Below are 19229 nucleotides of genomic sequence, written 5' to 3'. Positions count from 1 at the left end.
CTACGTACATTTGTGCAGCTGAATTTTTGGACTGCTGTGTAGATCCCTTAAGCCTCCGCTCCAACTCTACAGCTTTTGCTATCCAGAGTTCATTGACCTGTTGGAGAAACACAGCACAGCATTCTGTGTTTACAATGTGGGGTTTACTGTAGTACATTCCATGGTATTGTCCCCATCACTTCCTCTGAGCTATCCAGGCAGGCTAGGGAGTTCAGCTAGTACATTTGGTCGATAGAGACTCCCTCTAACCCAGCCCACTCTGCAACTGATCATATATGTCCTGGAACTACATATTTACTGGAAAGTACATATTTTCTTAGGAAGTTGTATTGACCAACATGGTCATGATTGATTAATATTTGCAGAAATAGTACCACAATTCCAATTTTCTTTACATAAAGCTGAAAGATTTTAGTGAAGGTTTAGCTGTATGGTTCCATCATTCTGGGTCAATATTGGCATTTCTGTGACTAAGGTATGGGAGTTTCTGAGAATGTGCCCTAGAAAATTGTCTGTATATCTGTTATTTACTGCCCTATAATAACCCTACCTCGCATGTACAGAAGTAGCCCCCTGGTCCCAGATAGAGCACGTAATGACACCCACGCCCAAATATCCCGCTCTGGCCTGGTTGAGGCCCAATCACAGACTACAGGGGCAGTGTTGTGAAGTTTAGTTCAGCCAAGTTTAGCCTCAGTCCGAACCCCATCTCCCTAGAGGTGTCTTCTGTTCCCTCCCTCTTCCTCCCCTTGTCTCTTGTGCATGCTCAACACAGCCTGGATCAGTTAGTTCAGAGGTTCTGAGGAGGCACTACACAGCTCTGGGATCCAGTTTGAAGTCAGTGTTCATTTAGCTACTGGTGAGATGGATAAGTGTGTGATGACACTCCCAGTCCTGCTGCTGTTCCTGGGCCTGGTTGTGATGTCCCAATCCTGTCTGGAGCCAGCCTCTGCATATAGGTTCACTGGGGCTGTCTGTAGGCTGACCTACCCTGCAGCGGTGGTCTGTGAGTATCTATCTTATTGATTCCAGTCTCTCTACGGTGTTTTCTCAAATGTTTTTCACCAGAACTGTTACTGTCAGGGTAGTTAACTGTTTTGTTAAGTATTGTCTTTAGTCTACAGTGAGGGAAAAAACTGCCCACTGACAAAGAAATTATCAGTCTATAATTTTAATGGTATGTTTATTTGAACAGTGAGAGACAGAATAACAACAACAAAATCCAGAAAAGCACATGTCAAAAATGTTATAAATTGATTTGCATTTTAATGAGGGAAATAAGTATTTGACCCCTCTGCAAAACATGACTTAGTACTTGGTGGCAAAACCCTTGTTGGCAATCACAGAGGTCAGATGTTTCTTGCGGTTGGCCACCAGGTTTGCACACATCTCAGGAGGGATTTTGTCCCACTCCTCTTTGCAGATTTTCTCCAAGTCATTAAGGTTTCGAGGCTGACGCTTGGCAACTCAAACCTTCAGCTCCCTCCACAGATTTTCTATGGGATTAAGGTCTGGAGACTGGCTAGGCCACTCCAGGACCTTAATGTGCTTCTTGAGCCACTCCTTTGTTGCCTTGGCCGTGTGTTTTGGGTCATTGTCATGCTGGAATACCCATCCACGACCCATTTTCAATGCCCTGGCTGAGGGAAGGAGGTTCTCACCCAATATTTGACGGGACATGGCCCCGTCCATCGTCCCTTTGATGCGGTGAAGTTGTCCTGTCCCCTTAGCAGAAAACACCCCAAAAGCATAATGTTTCCACCTCCATGTTTGACAGTGGGGAAGGTGTTCTTGGGGGTCATAGGCAGCATTCCTCCTCCTCCAAACACGGCAAGTTGAGTTGATGCCAAAGAGCTCCATTTTGGTCTCATCTGACCACAACACTTTCACCCAGTTGTCCTCTGAATCATTCAGATGTTCATTGGCAAACTTCAGACGGGCATGTAAATGTGCTTTCTTGAGCAGGGGGACCTTGCGGGCGCTGCAGGATTTCAGTCCTTCACGGCGTAGTGTGTTACCAATTGTTTTCTTGGTGACTATGGTCCCAGCTGACTATGGTCCCAGATCATTGACAAGATCCTCCTGTGTAGTTCTGGGCTGATTCCTCACAGTTCTCATGATCATTACAAATCCACAAGGTGAGATCTTGCATGGAGCCCCAGGCCGAGGGAGATTGACAGTTCTTTTGTGTTTCTTCCATTTGCGAATAATCGCACCAACTGTTGTCACCTTCTCACCAAGCTGCTTGGCGATTGTCTTGTAGCCCATTACAGCCTTGTGTAGGTCTACAATCTTGTCCCTGACATCCTTGGAGAGCTCTTTGGTCTTGGCCATGGTGGAGAGTTTGGAATCTGATTGATTGATTGCTTCTGTGGACAGGTATTCTTTTATACAGGTAACAAACTGAGATTAGGAGCACTCCCTTTAAGAGTGTGCTCCTAATCTCAGCTCGTTACCTGTATAAAAAACACCTGGGAGCCAGAAATCTTTCTGATTGAGAGGGGGTCAAATACTTATTTCCCTCATTTAAAATGCAAATCAATTTCTAACATTTTTGACATGCGTTTTTCTGGATTTTGTTGTTGTTATTCTGTCTCTCACTGTTCAAATAAACCTACCATTAAAATTATAGACTGATCATTTCTTTGTCAGTGGGCAAATGTACAAAATCAGCAGGGGACAAATACTTTTTTCCCCTCACTGTATATATAGATCAATTGTGTATTTTCTCTTCAGTAAATGAAAAGACGACCAAGGTCATCCAGGCTGCGTTCCAGCATGCCAAATATCCAAGCATTAGCAATGAGAAGTCTATTCTCTTTGTTGGAAAGGTGAAATATGGACTTGCCAAGTGAGTGGACCCAACAGTCAGTGTACCTGCACCACATGCACTCACTTATGCTGTTCCTTTCATCCTCCTCCATTACCTCACATGCCATCATTTTATCCTGTATTCACTTACCATAGATGATTTATACGACACATGATTGGATGAATGCATAAGCACTCATTTTTCAATCAATAACAGATTGAATGTCATCACGGTCGCCATTGCTTTGTTGTTTTGCTCCTTTATTCTTTCTAAAATGAACAACCAATAATAATGTCCTCTCCTGACCTTTGCCCTCTCAGTCTGGAGATCCATAACCTGTCGATTGGGCGGAGTGAGTTTGAGCTCATAGCAGGTGAAGGCATTGAGATTGCCATCTCCAACGTGTCTGCTGTTTTCAAAGGAACCATCCAGTATGGATATGGAAGCTGGCTGTGAGTCCTTCCATCAGTCATTTTTTATTTATTTTAATTTTATTTCACCTTTATTTAACCAGGTAGGCAAGTTGAGAACAAGTTCTCATTTACAATTGCGACCTGGCCAAGATAAAGCAAAGCAGTTTGACACATACAACGACACAGAGTAACACATGGAGTAAAACAAACATACAGTCAATAATACAGTATTAACAAGTCTATATACAATGTGAGAAAATTAGGTGAGATAAGGGAGGTAAAGGCAAAAAAAGGCCATGGTGGCAAAGTAAATACAATATAGCATGTAAAACACTGGAATGGTAGATTTGCAGTGGAAGAATGTGCAAAGTAGAAATAAAAATAATGGGGTGCAAAGGAGCAAAATAAATAAATAAATAAAATAAATACAGTAGGGAAAGAGGTAGTTGTTTGGGCTAAATTATAGGTGGGCTATGTACAGGTGCAGTAATCTGTGAGCTGCTCTGACAGTTGGTGCTTAAAGCTAGTGAGGGAGATAAGTGTTTCCAGTTTCAGAGATTTTTGTAGTTCGTTCCAGTCATTGGCAGCAGAGAACTGGAAGGAGAGGCGGCCAAAGAAAGAATTGGTTTTGGGGGTGAACAGAGAGATATACCTGCTGGAGCGTGTGTTACAGGTGGGTGATGCTATGGTGACCAGCGAGCTGAGATAAGGGGGGACTTTACCTAGCAGGGTCTTGTAGATGACATGGAGCCAGTGGGTTTGGCGACGAGTATGAAGCGAGGGCCAGCGAACGAGAGCGTACAGGTCGCAATGGTGGGTAGTATATGGGGCTTTGGTGACAAAACGGATTGCACTCTGATAGACTGCATTAAATTTGTTGAGTAGGGTATTGGAGGCTATTTTGTAAATGACATCGCCAAAGTCGAGGATTGGTAGGATGGTTAGTTTTACAAGAGTATGTTTGGCAGCATGAGTGAAGGATGCTTTGTTGCGAAATAGGAAGCCAATTCTAGATTTAACTTTGGATTGGAGATGTTTGATATGGGTCTGGAAGGAGAGTTTACAGTCTAACCAGACACCTAAGTATTTGTAGTTGTCCATGTATTCTAAGTCAGAGCCGTCCAGAGTAGTGATGTTGGACAGGCGGGTAGGTGCAGGTAGCGATCGGTTGAAGAGCATGCATTTAGTTTTACTTGTATTCAAGAGCAATTGGAGGCCACGGAAGGAGAGTTGTATGGCATTGACGCTTGCCTGGAGGGTTGTTAACACAGTGTCCAAAGAAGGGCCGGAAGTATACAGAATGGTGTCGTCTGCATAGAGGTGGATCAGAGACTCACCAGCAGCAAGAGCGACCTCATTGATGTATACAGAGAAGAGAGTCGGTCCAAGAATTGAACCCTGTGGCACCCCCATAGAGACTGCCAGAGGTCCGGACAGCAGACCCTCCGATTTGACACACTGAACTCTATCAGAGAAGTAGTTGGTGAACCAGGCGAGGCAATCATTTGAGAAACCAAGGCTGTCGAGTCTGCCGATGAGGATGTGGTGATTGACAGAGTCGAAAGCCTTGGCCAGATCAATGAATACGGCTGCACAGTAATGTTTCTTATCGATGGCGGTTAAGATATTGTTTAGGACCTTGAGCATGGCTGAGGTGCACCCATGACCAGCTCTGAAACCAGATTGCATAGCAATCTTTTCATTGTGAAAAGGGAGGATGAGAGGGATGGAAATAGTTTGTGATATGATTAGATATAACTTTCTAGATCTTACAGTTACATATGTTGTGATTTATCCAAATGTCATGTTGGCTACTACTGAAGTTTTGTATGTTAACCTTGAATAGCTGCGTGGTCATGACACTGACATGTGTAATCTGTTTTGCAGTGTCAATGTGGGACATTCAGTAGATTTTGAAATTGATTCGCACATTGATCTTGGCATTAACCCCAAACTCTGTAAGTACCTTTTTCTGCCCATTGTTTGTGTGGTGTTCAATGTTCACTCTTCCTTCTCATTCTTCCAAAGAGTTTACAGGAATCTTATCTTACCTTTAGTAATGTATTTCCTGCCAGTGATCATGTGCTTTCTCTGTCTCAGATTGTGGAAAGGGGAAAGTTGCTGCAGACACATCAGACTGCTACCTCACGTTCCACAAGCTGGATCTCCTGCTGCAGGGAGACAGGGAGTAAGTGGCACGTTCTGGAACTCAGATAGTTTTATACACATCGTGTAAAATGGTTTATCTGTAATGTCCTCTTCTTTCACGGGAAGTAACATGAAGGACAAACCCTGTGTTTTACATTCTGGCTTTAGGCCTGGCTGGCTCAAGAGGCTGTTCACAAACTTCATCACCTTCACTGTGAAGCTGGTTATTAAAAGCCAGGTGAGTGATGATTAGAGGGAAATATAGGAGAATAATGTACTGTTGGACTTAGGGTAGGCCGTCCTTGTAAATAAGAATGTGTTCTTAACTGACTTGCCTAGTTAAATAAACCTGCAGTGTATGAAAGTATTGGACAGAGGCCTCGCTGATGGCTCAACACTGATCTCTACTGTCTTGTTAATGCAACCCAGCAAAAACATTGTCACATCAGCTGCAACATAGAATTAAACAATATCCCTGTTTTCGTCATCTTAGATCTGTAAGGAGATCAATAATGTGGCAAACATATTGGCTGACTTTATACAGGAACGAGCAGGTATGGACACGTTTGGGGAGCCTGGGTAGATAGCACACGAAGCCTATAGAGGTATCAAGACTTTCTCTTATTTAGAATATCTGTCAGTGACTATGTTTACCTCTCCGCGTTGATTCCCACAGAGCAATTCCTTAGTGATGGTGACATCAGCATGGATATTGGAGTAACTTCTGCCCCTGTCATCACATCCAATTACATTGAATCATACCACAAGGTACTGTATATCCCTTTATTATCTAGCATCCATATTCATTGTACATGATGATGCACAATGCCAATTGTTATTATATGTATTACAGTATCTTTCTTCTGTCTTCCCATGATGTCCAGGGTCTGGCCAAATACAATAACATGACAGCTGTCATCAATGAGTCTGTATTCGACCCCAGCCAACTGACAGATGACCGCATGCTTTACTTCTGGATCTCTGATGAGGTCTTCAACCCCCTGATTACAGCTGCCCACCAAGATAGATGTTTTGTCCTCAACATCTCTGGCCTGGAGCTCACAGTAGGTGTCTACCAGACTAGTGGAAGTCATGTGGACTAGTGTCCAAGGCAGCATTTATCAGGAAAACAGTAATCAGGACTTGTTGTTGGGGTTTGGTCCACGGTGTGTTACAATATGGTAGAGGCAGGGAAACTGACTGTAGCACTGTGACGGGGAATGACATTCTTGTTCATTACAAGCTGAATTACTGTGTTTTTGTTTTAATGTATGCCAGTTATTTAACATGGTCAATTTCATTTCAGGAACTGTTTAAGACAAATTTGTCTACCCCCATTCCAGAGTTCCTTAGCCAGGTATGTGACAAACCCACTCAGGACAGTCCTCAGACAGACACAACATGCTTTTATCAGCTCCACAGACCATGTGACCTATCTTGGCCTCTGCAATTTAGTGGTGTTTTGAGTTTCATTGTATTTCAAACCTCATATATTGTGTACACAGGTAAGTCAGTGTGATAAATCTGTCTGTGCCTGTATGAAACCTGTCTATCTGTATCCTTTTGGCAGTTTCTGTCCTCTGAGGAGCCAGTGCTAAGGGTGTGGAGTGTGTCAGTGCCTCACCTGTGGACGACCCCAATGGGCACCTATGTCAGAGCTGTGGCTGCAGCAGAACTGACTAGCGGAGCGGAGGACATCCCAGGACTTTACTTTGAGATGGTCAGCCAAACAAACACCTGTTTTAATATTTTAAAATATAGCCTGGCATCAGACAGTAATGTGTCCAAGAAGAGTAGCTGAATGGGGTTTGTCGTTGTCTAGGAGATGGTGGTTGTAGTGACTGCTTCCTACGCCAAGAAGAAACTGATCCTAATCGCTACAACATCACAGTGAGTCCATTTACGCGCCTATACTGTAGTGAACATGTACATACACATGTCTAGGAACTGCATATGTGAGTGAAGGCATTACATGAAGACCCTGCTTTTAATTGGTCTTGTGATACTGACTCCACTGTGCCTCTATAAGGGATACAGACTGTAATGGTTTAGTAAAACACTTTCTGATTGCATGGCAGTTTACTAACAAGTATACGGAACAAAAATATAAACGCAACATGTAATGTTTCCTGAGCTGAAATAAAAGATCTCAGAAATGTTCGATAAGCACAAAAAGCTTATTTCTCTCAAATTTTAGGGACAAATTTGATTTCATCCCTGTTAGTGAGCATTTCTCCTTTGCCAAGATAATTCATCCACCTGACAGGTGTGGCATATCAAGAAGCTGATTAAACAGCATGATCATTACACAGGTGCACCTTGCGCTGGGGACAATAAATGGCCACTCTAAAATGTCCAGTTTTGTCACAATGCCTCAAGTTTTGAGCAAGCATGCAATTGGCATGCTGACTGCAGGAATGTCCACCAGAGTTGTTGCCAGAGAATTTAATGTCCATTTCTCTGCCATAAGCCGCCTTCAATGCCGGCCTCACAAATGTTGACTACGTGTAACCAGGTCAGCCTCCACATCTGAATTCTTCATCTGCGGAATAGTCTGAAACCAGCCACCCGAACAGCTGATGAAACTGTGGGTTTGCACAACTGAAGAATTTCTGCACAAACTGTCAGAAACCATCTCAGGGAAGCTCATCTGCGTGCTCAAATCAAAACTCTAATAAAATATTATTGGTCACATACACATATTTAGCAGATGTTATTGCAGGTGTAGCGAAATGCTTGTGTTCCGAGCTCCAACAGTGTAGTAATATCTAACAATTCACAACAATACACCCAAATCTAAAAGCAAAATAATGGAATTAAGAAATATAAAGTACCAGTCTAAAGTTTGGCCACACCTACTCATTCAAGGGTTTGTCTTTATTTGTACTTTTTTCTACATAATAGAATAATAGTGATGACATCAAAACTATGAAATAACACATGGAATCATGTAATAACCAAAAATGTGTTAAACAAATCAAAATATATTTTAGATTTTAGATTCTTCAAAGTAGCCACCCTTGCCTTGATGACAGCTTTGCACACTCTTGGCATTCTCTCAACCAGCTTCATGAGGTAGGCACCTGGAATGCATTTCAATTAACAGTTAAACAGTTCCTTCTTAATGTGTTTGAGCCAATCAGCTGTGTTGTGACAAGGTAGGGGTGGTAAACAGAAGATAGCCCTATTTGGTAAAATACCAAGTCCATATTATGGCAAGAACAGCTCAAATAAGCAAAGAGAAATGACAGTTCATCATTTAAGACAATGAGGTCAGTCAATCCGGAAAATTTATTTTATATATATTTTTTACCCCTTTTTTGTGGTGTCCAATTGGTAGTGACAGTCTTGTCCCATCGCTGCAACTCCCATACGGACTCGGGAGAGGCGAAGGTCGAGAGCCGCGTGTCCTCCGAAACACGACCCGCCAAGCCGCACTGCTTCTTGACACACTGCCCATTTAACCGAAAGGCAGCCGCAGCAATGTGTCGGAGGAAACACCATACACCTGGCAACCGTGTTAGCGTGCATGTGCCCGGCACGCCACAGGAGTCGCTAGAGCGAGATGGGACAAGGACATCCCGGCCAGCCAAACCCTCCCCTAAACAGGACGACTCTGTGCCAATTATGTGCGCCTCATGGGTCTCCCGGGGGGGAGGTTAAATATACTTCTCCCATTGGCAAAGTAACTCAAAAGGGGCGATGATATTAATTAACAGTAATTTTGATCCGAATGTGCAATTTGTCTAAACAGATCCGCAAGGTAGATGGATGATTTTACATACGTTATTGGACCATAAACAGATATGGCTCATTAACCTTTACGGACCAAGTAATGATGATTCACGCTTCTTTGAAAATATATATAATAAATTATCAACCCTGCAAGCAATACAAGGCTATTATCATGGTGGGAGATTGTAATACTATTTTAAATACCTTAATGGACCGTAATCAAAATCACATTACAAACTATCACCCTCGTGCTCTTAAGGAAATCATGAATGTCATGGATATATTGGAACTGGTGGATATAAGGAGGCTTAAATATCCTGACCTAGTGAGATATACAGGGGCTCCCGAGTGGTGCAGCGGTCTAAGGCACTGCTTCTCAGTGCTAGATGCGTCACTACAGACCCTGGTTCGATTCCAGGCTGTATCACAACTGGCCATGATTGAGAGTCCTATAGGGCAGTGCACAATTGGCCCAGTGCCGTTAGGGTTTGGCTGGGGTAGGCCGTCTTTGTAAATAAGAATTTGTTCTTAACTGACTTGCCTAGTTAAATAAAAAAAAACATGGCGGAGGCTCAATCAAGCTAGTTGTCTTGACTTCTTTCTCATGTCGTAAAAACGGTGTTGATAGGGGATAGAATGCTGTCGGGCCATCAGATAATTGGCATATACACGTGGGCGTGGATATTGGACATTTAATCATAGCCTATTGGATGATAACTTGTTTTTAACTAGGACAGAGTTATTTATAACTGAATTTTTCTGACATAACATAGGTACAGCAAATCCCCTTATTGTATGGGATACTTTAAATGTGCCTTTAGAGGCCATGCAATTCAGTACTCATATCGAAAACAAAATCAATTTAGGTCAAAGGAGTTCAACTAATAAAGGAAAGAGAAAGTCTAACAGAAAAGATAGGTAGCAATAAAAACTGTACCATAGAGGCTCAGAATAAGTGTGAGGAAAAACAAAAAGAAACGGAACTAATTCAACAAAGATCACAAGTAATATATTATAATAATAAAGCAAAGTGGATGGAATATGGGGAGAAATGCATCAAATTATTTTTAAATCTTCAACATAGAAATGCTACCAAATTTTTTTTACTGAAACTTGTTACAAGCGAGAGTCACGCATGATTCACCAAATTATATTTTGAATGTGGAAGCGGAGTAGGCCTACATTAAGGATATGTTTTAGTTTCAGTCTCCTCCATCTTCTCTTACCGAAGCTAATTGTAAATACAAATTCTGTAAAATAAACAGCCATACAGAAAGACTCATATGAAGGTGAAATTACAGAGGAACTTATTGATGCAATTAAAGCCTTTGAGTCCGGGAAAACTCCAGGGCCGGATGGCATACCAGTAGAGGTATACCAAAACTGTTTTGATATACTCAAAGGACATTTATTAGCATGTTTTAATCACTCCTATGTAAATGTTAGATTATCAGACACTCAACAAGGTCTGATTTCATTATTACTGAAACAGACTACAACACGTGGGAAATATAAAGATCCAGTCCATTGAAAAAATTTGGAGGCCCCTTACAATTCAGTGTTGTGATGCAACAATTCTAGTAGAATGTACAGCGTATAGAATTTAAAAGGTATTGTCGGATATTATTCATTCTAATCAGACAGGCTTTTTACATGGATGAAACATTGGAGATAATATAAGGCAAGTACTGGAAACAATAGAACACTATGGAAAATCTGGGAAACCAGACCTGCTTTCATAGCGGACTTTGAAAAGGCTTTTGATAAAGTATGACTGGAGTTTATACATAAATGCCTGGAACATTACAATTTTGGAGAATCTCTGATAAAATGGGTTAAAGTTATGTATAGTAACCCTAGGTGTAAAATAGTAAATAATGGCTACTTCTCAGAAAGTTTTAAACTGTCAAGAGGAGTAAAACAAGGTTGTCCACTATTGGTATTATGGCCATCAAAATGTTAGCTATTAAAATCAGATCCATCCATAATATTAAGGGACTAGAAATCCAGGGCTTAAAAACAAAAGGTGTCACGCTGATGATTCATGTTTTGTTTTAAATCCACAACTTGGATCCCTCCACAGCCTCATAGCGGATCTAGATCATTGTTCCAATCTCTCTGGATTACTATATTATGTATTGGATCACACAAAAAAAAACTTTTACATTACTGTGTAGTTTACCAATAAAATGGTCTGATAGTGATGTAGATATACTTGGTATACATATCTCAAAATAAATACATGATCTCACTCCAATACATTTTTATAGAAAGTTACCAAAAATAGATAAGATCTTGCTACCATGGAAAGGTAAATACCTTTCTATTTGTGGAAAAATCACCCTGATTAACTCTTTAGTAATATCCCAGTTTACCTATTTGCTTATGGTCTTGCTTACACATAGAGAACAGTTTTTTTAATTATATGAGAAAACATATTCAAATTTATTTGGAATGGCAAGCCAGACAAAATTAAATGGGCCTATTTATATACAGTGAGGGAAAAAAGTATTTGATCCCCTGCTGATTTTGTACGTTTGCCCACTGACAAAGTAATGATCAATCTATAATTTTAATGGTAGGTTTATTTGAACAGTGAGAGACAGAATAACAACAAACAAATCCAGAAAAACGCATGTCAAAAAATGTTATAAATTGATTTGCATTTTAATGAGGGAAATAAGTATTTGACCCCTCTGCAAAACATGACTTAGTACTTGGTGGCAAAACCCTTGTTGGCAATCACAGAGGTCAGACGTTTCTTGTAGTTGGCCACCAGGTTTGCACACATCTCAGGAGGGATTTTGTCCCACTCTTTGCAGATCTTCTCCAAGTCATTAAGGTTTCGAGGCTGACGTTTGGCAACTCGAACCTTCAGCTCCCTCCACAGATTTTACCCTATGTTCAAGAAAGGCCTTTTTCCCCTTAATTCAGATTACAACCTCTCACTTTCAGTTATTTGAAAAGGAAATCCTCTCCCAAATATCGCTGTTTTCAAAACAAAGCCATAGAAAGTTTGTTGCAATTTCAATTTAATCCACCAGAAAAGACAACAAATAATACAACAAATTTTATGATTAAACTCAACTATACTAATTGATTAAAAAAACAGTATGTTTTGATTTTTTTTTTTAAAGGTATAATCTTCGCAAAATATATTATAAATAGGACTGGTGGAGTTATGTCACACATGCAGCTAACAAAACAAATGGAAATGTCTTCTCTATCCAAAATTACAACCAACTAATTGACGCAAAAATGGAAGAGGAAAGGGGAAAAGGAAGGAACTTGTCTGTCGGCACTGCATTGAAGACCAAAATTGGTTAAAGAAAATGGTGATAAATCAAAAAGTATATCAGTTTAATTTAAGGACCAAAAAATGTACAGCCGTGCCACATAGATTGCAAAATAGTTAGGAAGAGATTTTCGACGTACCGATTCCATGTCACATGGTTTATGAACTGATACGCAAAACGACTTCGGATAGAACCCACAAAGGCTGATGCTCCAGATACTCAACTAGTCTGCAATAGGTAAGCAGCTTGGTTTGAAGAAATCAACTGTGGGAGCAATTATTAGGAAATGGAAGACATACAAGACCACTGATAATCTCCCTCGATCCGGGGCTCCACGCAAGATCTCAACCCGTGGGGTCAAATTGATCACAAGAACGGATGAGCAAAAATTCCAGAACCACACCTAGTGAATGACCTGCAGAGAGCTGGGACCAAAGTAACAAAGCCTACCATCAGTAACACACTACGCCGCCAGGGACTCAAATCCTGCAGTGCCAGACGTGTCCCCCTGCTTAAGCCAGTACATGTCCAGGCCCGTCTGAAGTTTGCTAGAGAGCATTTGGATGATCCAGAAGAAGATTGGGAGAATGTCATATGGTCAGATGAAACCAAAATATAAATTTTTAGTAAAAACTCAACTCGTGTTTAGAGGACAAAGAGTGCTGAGTTGCATCCAAAGAACACCATACCTACTGTGAAGCATGGGGGTGGAAACATCATGCTTTGGGGCTGTTTTTCTTCAAAGGGACCAGGACGACTGATCCGTGTAAAGGAAAGAATGAATGGGGTCATGTATCGTGAGAGTTTGAGTGAAAACCTCCTTCCATCAGCAAGGGAATTGAAGATGAAAGGTGGCTGGGTCTTTCAGCATGACAATGATCTCAAACACACCGCCCGGGCAACGAAGGAGTGGCTTCGTAAGAAGCATTTCAAGGCCCTGGAGTGGCCTAGCCAGTCTCCAGATCTCAACCCCATAGAAAATCTTTGGAGGGAGTTGAAAGTCCGTGCTGCCCAGCAACAGCCCCAAAACATCACTGCTCTAGAGGAGATCTGCATGGCAGAATGGGCCAAAATACCAGCAACAGTGTGTGAAAACCTTGTGAAAGACTTACAGAAAACGTTTGACCTCTGTTATTGCCAACAAAGGGTATATAACAAAGTATTGAGATAAACTTTTGTTATTGACCAAAATACTTATTTTCCACCATAATTTGCAAATAAATTAATAAAAATCCTACAATGTGATTTTCTGGATTTTTTTCCCTAATTTTGTCTGTCATAGTTGAAGTGTAACTATGATGAAAATTACAGGCCTCTCTCATATTTTTAAGTGGGAGAACTTGCACAATTAGTGGCTGACTAAATACTTTTTTGCCCCACTGGATATATATACCTCACACTGCTGCCTATGTATGTGCAAGTAAAGAAACAACACTTATGTGACTTTGCTTCTTCCCACTAAAGAATTTCCATAATGAAGGATTCACTGTCCACAGACACACTGCAGGTGAGAATTAAATAGGCATACTTAATCCCAATCTAAGTGACCAGTAGCGGTGGTAGATTGCTTTATTTCTCATTTCCTTATGCTCTCCAGATGGTTGAAGCCCACATTGAATATTTGAAAGAGGCAGTGGAGAAAATAGGTGTCCCAAAAGTCATATCCAGTGAGTACTGTTTCATCCTCTCACGCTTAGTGAATTGTGATATACAGTGCATATGGAAAGTATTCAGACCCAGATTTTGTTACATTACAGCCTTATTCTAAAATGAATTTAATCGTTTTTTTTTCTCTCATCAAACTAAAGTTGAAGTTTATATACAGTTTAGCCAAATACATTTCAACTCAGTGTTTCACAATTCCTGACATTTAATCCTAGTAAAAATTCCCTGTCTTAGGTCAGTTAGGATCACCACTTTTATTTTAAGAATGTGAAATGTCAGAATAATAGTAGAGCGAATTATTTATTTCAGCTTTTATTTCTTTCATCACATTCCCAGTGGGTCAGAATTTCTATAGGATTGAGGTCAGGCTTTGTGATGGCCACTCCAATACCTTGACTTTGTTGTCCTTAAGCCATTTTGCCACAACTTTGGAAGTATGCTTGGGGTCATTGTCCATTTGGAAGATCCATTTGCGACCAAGCTTTAATTTCCTGACTGATGTCTTGAGATGTTGCTTCAATATATCCACATAATTTTCCTCCTCCATGATGCCATCTATTTTATGAAGTGCAGTCTCTCCTGCAGCAAAGCACCTCCACAACATGATGCTGCCACCCCAGTGCTTCACGGTTGGGATGGTGTTCTTCGGCTTGCAAGCCTTCACCTTTTTCCTCAGTTCCTTCTTGGAACTGATGGTCATTATGGCCAAACAGTTCTATTTTTGTTTCATCAGACCAGAGGACATTTCCCCAAAAAGTATGATCTTCGGCCCCACTTGCAGTTGCAAACTGTAGTCTGGCTTTTTCATGACGGTTTTAGAGCAGTGACTTCTTCCTTGCTGAGCAGCCTTTCAGGTTATGTCGATAAAGGACTCGTTTTACTGTGGATATAGATACTTTTGTACCTGTTTCCTCTAGCATCTTCACAAGGTCCTTTGCTGTTGTTCTGGGATTGATTTGCACTTTTCGCACCAAAGTACGTTCATCTCTAGGAGACAGAACGTGTCTTCTTCCTGAGTGGTATGACAGCTGCATGGTCCCATAGTGTTTATACTTGCGTACTATTGTTTGTACAGATGAATGTGGTACATTCAGGCTTTTGGAAATTGCTCCCAAGGATGAACCAGACTTGTGGTGGTCTACAATTTTTTTCTGAGGTCCTGGCTGATTTATTTGGATTTTCCCATGATGTCAAGCAAAGAGACACTGACTTTGAAGGTAGGCCTTGAAATACATCCACAGGTACACAGCTCCACTTGACTCAAATTATGTCAATTAGCCTATCAGAAGCTTCTAAAGCCATGACATAATTTTCTGGAATTTTCCAAGCTGTTTAAAGGCACAGTCAACTTGGTGTATGTACACTTCTGACCCACTGGAATTGTGATATAGTGAATTATAAGTGAAATAATCTGTCTGTAAACTTTTGTTGTAAAAATGACTTTTGTCATGTACAAAGTAGATGTCCTAACTGACTTGCCAAAACTATAGTTTGTTAACAAGAAATTTGTGGAGTGGTTAAAAATTAGTTTTAATGACTCCAACCTAAGTGTATGTAAACTTCCGACTTCAACTGTACATACAATACCCATAAAGACAAAGCAAAAGCAGTTTTTTTGAAATATCACATTTACATAAGTACTTAGACCCTTTACTCAGTACTTTGTAGAAGCACCTTTGGCAGTGATTACAGCCTCGAATCTTCTTGTGTATGACGCTACAAGCTTGGCACACCTGTGTTTGGGGACTTTCCCCCATTCTTCTCTGCAGATCCTCTCAAGCTCTGTCCGGTTGAATGGAGAGCGTTGCTGCAGAGCGTTAAAGTCCGGGGTCTGGCTGGGCCACTCATGGACATTCAGAGACTTTTCCTGATGCCACTCCTGCGTTGTCTTGGCTGTTTGCTTAGGGTCATTGTCCTGTTGGAAGGTGAGCCTTCACCCCAGTCTGAGGTCCTGAGTGCTCTGGAGCAGGTTTTCATCAAGGATCTCTCTGTACTTTGTGCCGTTCATCTTTCCCTCAATCCTGACTAGTTTCCCAGTCCCTGCCTCTGAAAAAATCCCCAAGGCATGATGCTGCCATGCTTCACCATGAGGATGGTGCCAGTTTTCCTCCAAACATGACAATTGGAGTTCAATCTTGGTTTCATCAGACCAGAGAATGTTGTTTCTTGTGATCTGAGAGTACTTTTGGTAAGCTCCAAGCGGGCTGTCATGTGCCTTTTACTGAGGAGTGGTTTCCATCTGGCCACTCTACCATAAAGGCCTGATTGGTGGAGTGCTGCAGAGATGGTTGTCCTTCTGGATGGTTCTCCCATCTCCACAGAGGAACTCTGGCGCTCTGTCAGAGTAAACATTGGGTTCTTGGTCACCTCCCTGAACAAGGCCCTTCTCCCCCGATAGCTCAGTTTGGCCGGGCGGCCAACTCTAGGAAGAGTCTTGGTGGTTCCAAACTTCTTCAGTTTACGAATGATGGAGGCCACTGTGTTCTTGGGGACCTTCAATGCTGTTTGGAACCCTTCCCCAGATCTGTGTCTCGACACAATCCTGTCTCAGAGCTCTACGGATAATTCCTTCGACCTCATGGCTTGGTTTTTTCTCTGACATGCAATGTCAACTGTAGGACCTTATATAAACAGGTGTGCTGCTTTCCCAATCGTGTCCAATCAATTGAATTTACCACAGGTGGACTCCAATCAAGTTGTAGAAACATCTCAAGGATGATCAATGGAAACAGGATGCACCTGAGCTCAATTTCGAGTCTCATAGCAAAGGGTCCGAATACTTATGTAAATAAGGTATTTCTGTTTTTTACTTTTTATACATTTGCAAACATTTCTAAAAACCTGTTTTCACTTTGTCATTATAGGGTATTGTGTGTAGATTGATGAGGATTAAAAATATATATATTTTAGAATAAGGCTGTAACGTAACAAAATGTGGAAAAAGTCAAGGGGTCTGAATACTTTCCGAATGCACTGTAAGTGTGTTGTTGTGAACAATATAATATGTTCCTCTTTTGACCGTTGTCTTAGAACTAGAACCAAGTTTAACTGCACTACTGGACAAACAGGGAACAAATCTGTTTGATCTCATCGAACCCCAGGTTGTTTCTCAGGATGTGAGTACTCATACATACACCTTCACTTCATTCTTACTCATCATAAGCTCAAATTAAAATATATACGCAAACTATAGGACTAAATAAATATTTTACAGAACGGATACTATTCATTGTCATCTGTCTTTCTGTCTGTAGGGTTTTGTGATTATCCAGACAGACTTTGCCTTTCCTCATCATCTGCTTGTGGAATTCCTCAGGAAGACTCTGGAGTGATTCTTATGTTGAGATGGTGGAAGTGGTCACAGGCGCTCCCTGTCCCTGTGCATCAAATCACATACAGTAGGCTACAGTATACTGAGGTCTAATGTGCAATGTTTTGAATGACTGTATTAGTGGAGTTGTTGATAAACTTACACTTCGGAATACAATTACTAGTTGTATTTGCACATTAAACAGGAACAGGTGCAAACACATAGCAAATAGGGCACTCTGTGTGTGAAAAGGTTTTTGAAAAGGTCATTGTCTTTGTACACTCATTAAGAACTTCTGTATTGACATGGTTGATTATGTCTCTTAACCTTGTCCCTAAAGCTGAATTAGATATACAACTTGGCTCAATAAGAAACATGATTTGTATTTGCATACTGTAAGTAAAGGGTTCAATGTGACCATGGCAGTAGGGTATTTCCACTTATGTCTTGTGATTGGATTGGTTAATTTAATATTCCATGGATCAGGTGGCACAGAGCAGGTAGAACCGGTTCCTCTGCCAACTGCCCTGATGTACCAGGTGTCCCTCTGCCCTCTGGGAAGATAGCCATTCATCGATAGAAGATGGCTTCAGAATGGCAACAATACCAACTTGTTTGGTCTCTGAAATGTCCCACTGAAATGTGCATCTTTTAAATAAACGAATATACTGTTGATGGTAGTCTCCTTTTAATTCTCACACTTGTTTTATAAAATAAAGTAATATGTATTGGAAAATAAGTTATATTTCATAATACATATAGGGACAATGTCCTTATATAAAAGAAAGTACTACATCTTCACAATGAAAGAAATTCTTCTCATATAATGATATTGCCTGCCCCTTCCACCTCTCCTCCAGCAATATGCTTATGACTGTATAGCTTACATGTAGCCAGGTCATTCCTACAATGTGTCACAACAGCCTTCGCTTTGGCTCCCCCTCCTGTTCAGCTCAGGCATTCGGCGTCTCCGGCCTTCTAGTTGCTGCCGAACCTGATGCTAGCAAACACCCTTCCCTCATCAACCCAGGACTTTTTCTCGTCATCATTACACACACCTGGTTCCAATCCCCACTCTATCACCGTATATATACTCCCTCTGTCATTTGTCTTTGTCGGTCATTGTAAATGTTGCTTGTTTTCCTGAGAGGAATCTCTCCTATTATTTCCTGAGTACTTTATTATTTTGCACATTGGGTTTCGTCACGATTTTATAATTATAGTGCTTGTGTCACAAGTGTAGAAAGGAGTAGGCAGGAGCCAGTCATTGTAACAATAATCGACAGGACAATGGTAAACCATGGGCACACTTATACAATTACTAATCACTGGGAATAGGGGCCAGGTGTGCGTAATGAAAATTTTGTAGGGATCTGTGACAGATTTCATGTAATGGACATTGTTAGGTTCTAATTTTTAAGAGTAAATGACTCCACGGACACCAGAGAAGCTTAACAAAATAGAATTCTTCCCAAAGGGTCCATACAGCTGTAATTCAGACACATATATGGCTTCCCCCGTGGTAGTATTCATACCCCACTTTGGGTAGAGTCTACTCCTTTTCGCTAACCATGGCATCCTTCTTGCTAAGTGATATGAGCCTTCAACGGTTTCACCCTTATTAGTACTGCCACATGCGATCGTGTTCCCTGCACTCAGCCACATGCGAATGTGTTCCCTGCACTCAGCCACATGCGAATGTGTTCCCTGCACTCAGCCACATGCGAACGTGTTCCCTGCACTCAGCCACATGCGATCGTGTTCCCTGCACTCAGCCACATGCGATCGTGTTCCCTGCACGTGTTCCCAGCCCCTCCCAAGCTTCATTACGACCCCTCATGTCTGTTTTG

At 41.3% G+C, this 19229-nt stretch overlaps 1 protein-coding gene across 1 annotated transcript; it reads left to right on the top strand.

Moving 5' to 3' along the window:
• Positions 1-715: 715 nt before the first annotated feature.
• On the top strand, positions 716-18052 carry LOC112218522 (cholesteryl ester transfer protein, plasma). Its single transcript, XM_024379373.2, has 16 exons — positions 716-1006; positions 2737-2851; positions 3133-3264; positions 5113-5183; positions 5326-5413; positions 5542-5611; positions 5867-5927; positions 6050-6141; positions 6258-6437; positions 6680-6730; positions 6944-7093; positions 7196-7263; positions 13869-13911; positions 14002-14071; positions 17100-17185; positions 17324-18052. Exons 1-16 carry the CDS (start codon positions 865-867, stop codon positions 17399-17401), a joined length of 1497 nt encoding a protein of 498 aa, XP_024235141.1. The 5' UTR covers positions 716-864; the 3' UTR covers positions 17402-18052.
• The last annotated feature ends 1177 nt before the right edge of the window (positions 18053-19229 follow it).

The sequence above is a fragment of the Oncorhynchus tshawytscha genome, linkage group LG19 (assembly GCF_018296145.1).
Source record: "Oncorhynchus tshawytscha isolate Ot180627B linkage group LG19, Otsh_v2.0, whole genome shotgun sequence".
Taxonomy (NCBI): domain Eukaryota; kingdom Metazoa; phylum Chordata; class Actinopteri; order Salmoniformes; family Salmonidae; genus Oncorhynchus; species Oncorhynchus tshawytscha.
The sequence above is the reverse complement of the archived record's forward strand: the minus strand, read 5'-3'. Positions and strand labels throughout refer to the sequence as shown.

Excerpts from the sequence above, each read along its gene's own strand:
- LOC112218522 (XM_024379373.2), top strand. The coding sequence starts at position 865 with ATGGATAAGTGTGTGATGACACTCCCAGTCCTGCTGCTGTTCCTGGGC. Across the intron at positions 5,184-5,325 it reads TGGCATTAACCCCAAACTCT|ATTGTGGAAAGGGGAAAGTT; the intron begins GTAAGTACCTTT and ends TCTCTGTCTCAG. Across the intron at positions 5,612-5,866 it reads AGCTGGTTATTAAAAGCCAG|ATCTGTAAGGAGATCAATAA; the intron begins GTGAGTGATGAT and ends TCGTCATCTTAG.